A 6,582-nucleotide genomic window follows, 5' to 3' on the forward strand; every position below is an offset into this window, starting at 1 on the left:
GGAAAAATATTTTTGTTTTTGTTCAGTTTAGAGGAACTTTCTATCAAATATTAATGTGTGACACACATGGATACATTACAAACCTCAGACAAGTGTCATTTCCATGTTCACTAAATGCATCATTAACTTTGGTCACACAATTTTCAAAATTGTTTAGTGGCTGTTTACWCAATACTTCTACCCTCTGATATACAGTACATAACCAGCAAAATAAAACTTTTTTCATGTTTTTGATCCATTAAAATGTGATATCTCTGTACATTTAACAAACATATATGCTTAATCAAGTCTTTATTAATGTAACTTTTCACATCAGTAAGTTATCAGTMACTACTATATTGTTGATTTTAAACCTACAGCACACAAAACACATTTGAACAAATAYGGTTGTGCTCATTGTTTTTAGAGTTTAGCTAAATATTTCGTTTTGAAATTTTGAGTTTGATGTGCTTGCCCTTTTAAACCAGGCAGAATTTCCCAAAGGACTCATTTTCAAATGTATTTAGACATGTTGCCCCTGTAAAACAAAGACTGTGTTAATGTGTAAATATGTATTAGAAATAATCAACCAAAAAAAAAGAAAGAAAACCTAACCCTTATTAATGTGTGAAACAATTGAGAACTTTGATCTATGGATTTTTTTATTTATTTTTTTTTTTTTTTTGCTTTACCTCTGAAGGTTTGTTACACTTCCACTAAACCTCAAACCTTGTTTTGGTTGATATTTTATTAAAATTAACCCTCAAAGCCTTCTAGTTTGCACAATTAGAGGTCTTGCTTGTTTTAACACTTGACAACTTTTAGGACTCATTCATTTTATTTGCTGCATTGTTTATTAGATATATCATTAAGCTTCACTTGCATTCTTTTAACATATATTGAGTTGTAAACATAAAATGTGTCAAATAAATCAGCTAAACATTTCCTGCATGTGAGTAAAGCTCTGATGTGATAAAGATGCTGAGGCTGACTTATAACAGTGCAGTCACACKAACATTACTCTAACTCCTCCCCCTCGAGCTGGCTGCCTAATTCCTGTGAGGGGATGCTCGGGTAATGGCCCGGTGAAGTTGTTGGTTGCAGTCTGGGGGCAGAAAGTTTGGATGTGATATCTCAGCTCCACTTGTGCTCTCGTGCAACCTGCTGGCTTCGCTACAGACCCTAATCCGTGCAACTTCACAGCTGTGATGAAGGAAGACGTGTCTCAGACAGCTTGATAAATCAGCAGGACTTATGAATAAAAACACACCACCCACAACGGGGACAGAGAGACACAGAACACACCCTTGCATTCGGTAAGTTGGAGCTTTGATAACTTTTATTGTAAAAGACTTGTCAACCCATTATAGTTTATTTATCCAGATTGTGAACTTTGGTTAAAAAAAAGAAAAAAATTTAGTTGCATATGTCACTTGTTTGGGTTATATTACTTGAGACTACACAATGCTCAAAGCGTGCTCTGTGCTGCGTTTTGTCATGGAAAGCCACTGGTTTAAATCCCCAGTGAAGTTATAAATGTTTTGCCCAGAGGCAGCTGTTCTGATGGGGTTCAGCACATTTCCAGCCACATGCACACACACCAAGAATACATAAGTAGGCTAATCACTTTTCTCATTGTTCTTTTCGCCAGGAGGTTCCTGTCCTGGTCTAAGAGTCAGAGCATAATGGCTGCTTTTAAAGGGATCTGGACCAAGAAGTTCTGGAGGGCYGTGTCAGGAGAATACCTGTCCACTGTCATCTTTGTCCTCCTGAGTCTGGGCTCGACCATCAACTGGGCAGCGGAGGAGGAGAAACCTCCCCCAGCTAACGTGGTCCTCATCGCCCTGTGCTTCGGCCTCAGCATTGCCACCATGGTGCAGTGTTTCGGCCACATCAGCGGCGGACACATCAACCCGGCCGTCACTGTGGCCATGGTCGTAACTAGAAAGCTGAGCCTGGCCAAAGCCCTGTTCTATGTGCTGGCTCAGTGCCTGGGTGCGATTACCGGAGCCGGGATTCTCTACTTAGTGACGCCTGCTGCCGTTCGAGGATCTCTGGGCGTGACAATGGTATCTTTATTCTTATCTGTGTGTGCAGTGAATCGTTAACGAGCTTTCCTATTAATCCCAAAGCAAATATTCTGTTTTCAAAAGGTGAACTCCAAGATCACATTGGGGCACGCCCTTCTTATTGAGCTTCTCATCACATTTGAGCTGGTCTTCACCATCTTTGCAACCTGTGATTCCAAACGTGCAGACCTGGGCGGCTCTGCGAGCCTGGCCATTGGCTTTGCTGTAGCCATAGGTCACTTATTTGCAGTAAGTAGCCTCTATGACAGGGGTGTCCTATCCTGGTCCTTGAGGTCCACTGTCCTGCATGTTTTAGACATGTCATTGCTCCAGCACATGGTTTGATTAATCACCGTATCAGGTGCGTTGGAGCAGGGAAACAAGTAAGACATGCAGCATGAGCTGAATGGCGTTGATGCACTCAAACGACAGCTTTATCACAGAAATCCCAAGAAAATCCAGTACTGTATATGACTCAAAACCTTCCACGAGCCCATTTATACATCGCCTGACTCCTTCAGCAGTGGAATACAGATTAAAAATTGATCAGACGGTCTTATAGCGATGCGTCTACCATTAAAGAACTGCAGACAAAGGCTCGCTCTGAAATGAAAGGTAACAATTTTTAATCTGTGATTCACACACCCATGAGTGCAGGTCTTCACCGGAGGCTGCCATCTCATGGCAACCAATCTCCAGGGGCTTCCTGAACCCTGCAGAACAAACAATTAAATGCACAGAGAAAGCGAGATAATAAGTTGCACAGTTCTCTGAGTCATGCTTCAGCCTGTTTAAGAAATACAGAAAAGACATAATACATCTTMAAAATGTCACATTGTACCAGACCATAACGAGTCAGAAAAGATAAAACCTTTTTAATAGATCTCATATCTGTACAGATGTAACATTTATTCCTTAAAACTACAATAATGCAAATGTTTGTCTTTCAGATTCCTTACACCGGAGCCAGCATGAATCCAGCTCGTTCCTTTGGGCCAGCGATGGTCACACTCAGCTTTGAGAACCACTGGGTAAAACTTACAGAGAAATCTCTACCTTTCATTAGTTTCTAGTACATAAAAAAGTTCAAGCTCTGGTGTGATTTTGCTATGAATATTTATGCCCTTGTGTAACAAACAAACAAGCCAACAAGCTATTAAGTATTCATCATTTTATGTCAATGTGTCCTGAGATGTAATACAGGTGCTGGTCATAAAATTAGAATATCATGAAAAAGTAGATTTATTTCAGTAATTCCATTTAAAAAGTGAAGCTTGTATATTATATTCATACATTACATACAAACTCATATATTTCAAATGTTTATTTAGTTTAATTTTGATGATTACAAATGACAACAAATGAAAATCTCAAATTCAGCATATCAGAAAATTAGAATCTTGTGAAAAGGTTCAAAATGGATGGCACCTGGTACCACACTCTAATCAGCTAATTAACTCAAACCACCTGCAAAGGCCTTTAAATGGTCTTTCAGTCTAGTTCTATAGGCTACACAATCATGGGGAAGACTGCTGACTTGACAGTTGTCCAAAAGACAACCATCGACACCTTGCACAAGGAGGGCAAGACACAAAAGGTCATCGCTAAAGAGGCTGGCTGTTCACAGAGCTCTGTGTCCAAGCACATTAATAGAGAGGCGAAGGGAAGGAAAAGATGTGGTCGAAAAAAAGTGTACAAGCAAGAGAGATAACCGCACCCTGGAGAGGATTGTGAAACAAAACCCATTCAAAAATGTGGGGGAGATTCACAAAGAGTGGACTGCAGCTGGAGTGAGTGCTTCAAGAACCACCACACACAGACGTATGAAAGACATGGTTTCTGCTGTCGCATTCCTTGTGTCAAGCCACTCTTGAACCACAGACAGCGTCAGAAGCGTCTTGCCTGGGCTACAGAGAAACAGGACTGGACTGCTGGTGAGTGGTCCAAAGTCATGTTCTCTGATGAAAGTAAATTTTGCATTTCCTTTGGAAATCAAGGTCCCAGAGTCTGGAGGAAAAGAAGAGAGACACTTCATCCACGTTGCTTGAAGTCCAGTGTAAAGTTTCCACAGTCAGTGATGGTTTGGGGTGCCATGACATCTGCTGGTGTTGGTCCATTGTGTTTTCTGAGGTCCAGGGTCAACGCAGCCACATACCAGGAAGTTTTAGAGCACTTCATGCTTCCTGCTGCTGACCAACTTTTTGGAGATGCAGATTTCATTTTCCAACAGGACTTGGCACCTGCACACAGTGCCAAAGCTACCAGTACCTGGTTGAAGGACCATGGTATCCCTGTTCTTAATTGGCCAGCAAACTCTCCTGACCTTAACCCCAAAGAAAATCTATGGGGTATTGTGAAGAAGAAGATGCAATACACCAGACCCAACAATTCAGAAGAGCTAAAAGCCACTATTAGAGCAACCTGGGCTATCATAACACCTGAGCAGTGCCACAGACTGATCGACTCCATGCCACGCCGCATTGCTGCAGTAATACAGGCCAAAGGAGCCCCAACTAAATACTGAGTGCTGTACATGCTCATACTTTTCATGTTCATACTTTTCAGTTGGCCAACATTTCTATAAATCCTTTGTTTTTATTGGTCTTCAGTAATATTCTAATTTTCTGATATGCTGAATTTGAGATTTTCATTTGTTGTCATTTGTAATCATCAAAATTAAATGAAATAAACATTTGAAATATATGAGTTTGTATGTAATGTATGAATATAATATACAAGTTTCACTTTTTAAATGGAATTACTGAAATAAATCTACTTTTTCATGATATTCTAATTTTATGACCAGCACCTGTATAGTAATTTGAACATTTCACATATTGGACATGTAGCACTAGAATTAATTATTAACTCTACTAAAATCAATAAGCATTACTCATTGATCCATATCAAAACAAAATCAAGATTACAGAACAAATTTCCACTGAGAGTTTATGTGATCCTTAAAGTTACCAGTTCAACAAATCAAATACAAAAAATGTGCTATGTTTTGGTAATAAAAATCTAAAGTTTCAAAAGAAACAGAACATTAGTTTTGATTTTTTGACTTTTTGAATAACTTTTATTGAGTCATGTGCCCACTAACCTGTGGATTCAGTTTAAATTAAAATATATGTTGAAAAGTATGCGTATTGTTATCCACCAGTTTATTTAATACACAAAACAACACAAAAAAATTAATAAATAAAAATAAAAATAAATAAAAATACACAAAACAACACCTGCAAGTTATTTAAAACATTAACGGATTAAGCAAATACAACAGAGCTGACATTTAATGTTAGCATTTTGTGAATTCCAGATTTAAACTGAAATCTTAAACTGAGAAATGAAGAAGTTGTAGCTGTTTTGCTCACAGCTTGAAAACAACATTTTGCACAATCTCATGTGATATCACAACATGTGTTCAAAACATGTGCCGTGAACGTTTATGTTACTTCCACATCCGAGTGTGGCTAAAGTCCTATTTTCTAAGGTTGGTTCACTGTAGCGGCTGTCTTAAATGGGATTGGCTCTAAAAGTTAAATCAGTTCAATAAATTTGTTGAGTTATTCATGAAATATTTTTAACAGACGAACAGCAGTTGRCTTAAAACAGTTAAGTCACGGTCAGTTCTCAGAATATCAGTCTCAGCTACAATCATATCAAATTTTAAGGTAATTTCTGAAAAATCTGAGTCATAGCAATTTTTTGGTGGGGAGATGAGTTGGCTGTGGCAGCCATCTTGAATCACATAATTCATAAGTTAATTTGTTATAGTTGTACATCCAAGGATTGTTTTCTGCAATTTCTTTTTAAAAAGTTGTCAAGTTGTTCACAAGATGGTAAGAAACAGACACGTGCACATGCACAACAAACATGAGCAGAAATATCATGAATCACTGTTGCTTGTTGTCTTTAGGGGACAATAAACTAATGATTCACCAGCTTGTTATTGAAGTTGTCCTTTTCTTCACTGTTTATAAAAAGCTTTACTGGCTGGGTCCCATTCTTGGAGGAGTCTTTGCTGCAGCTTTGTATGAATACCTGTACTGCCCTGACCCTGAGGTAAAGAAGAGGCTGAAACAAGTCTTTAAGAAGGATCCATCGGGGAGGTACAAAGAGGTGGAACCTGAAGAGCCTGTCATCAAACCGGGCTCCATTCATCACATCGATCTGGAGAAAGCAGAAAAAAAAGATCCTTTCCAGGAGTCATCGGCAGAAGTACTGTCCTCTGTATGACTATCGCGCGCACTGGAAATGGAGACCAATTTGTAAGGAGGGACGGCAATCAAATATTGAAGTATCCATCTTGAGCCTGTCCCCTCCAAACCAGAATATGATTTCTTTTCAAAGACAGGGCGAGGCTGTGATGCTTTCATTAAAGCAGTTTTGGTGTTGTGGCTAAATCGCACAAACGTCTGCAGCCCGGTCAATATTCGTCCCGAAGACCCTTCTAAATTATTTCATGGCTGTGTTGTAATGCCATACACATTTCACGCTGACAGCCAGAAATACGTTGTGTTAAGCAAATGTG

At 39.1% G+C, this 6,582-nt stretch overlaps 1 protein-coding gene across 1 annotated transcript; it reads left to right on the forward strand.

Moving 5' to 3' along the window:
* Positions 1-972: 972 nt before the first annotated feature.
* On the forward strand, positions 973-6,576 carry aqp4 (aquaporin 4). Its single transcript, XM_014030596.1, has 5 exons — positions 973-1,295; positions 1,631-2,048; positions 2,133-2,297; positions 2,999-3,079; positions 6,036-6,576. The coding sequence occupies exons 1-5, from the start codon at positions 1,234-1,236 to the stop codon at positions 6,285-6,287; spliced, it is 978 nt and encodes a 325-aa protein (XP_013886050.1). The 5' UTR covers positions 973-1,233; the 3' UTR covers positions 6,288-6,576.
* Positions 6,577-6,582: the final 6 nt, after the last annotated feature.

Source organism: Austrofundulus limnaeus, unplaced genomic scaffold (assembly GCF_001266775.1).
Source record: "Austrofundulus limnaeus strain Quisiro unplaced genomic scaffold, Austrofundulus_limnaeus-1.0 Scaffold6, whole genome shotgun sequence".
Taxonomy (NCBI): Eukaryota; Metazoa; Chordata; class Actinopteri; order Cyprinodontiformes; family Rivulidae; genus Austrofundulus; species Austrofundulus limnaeus.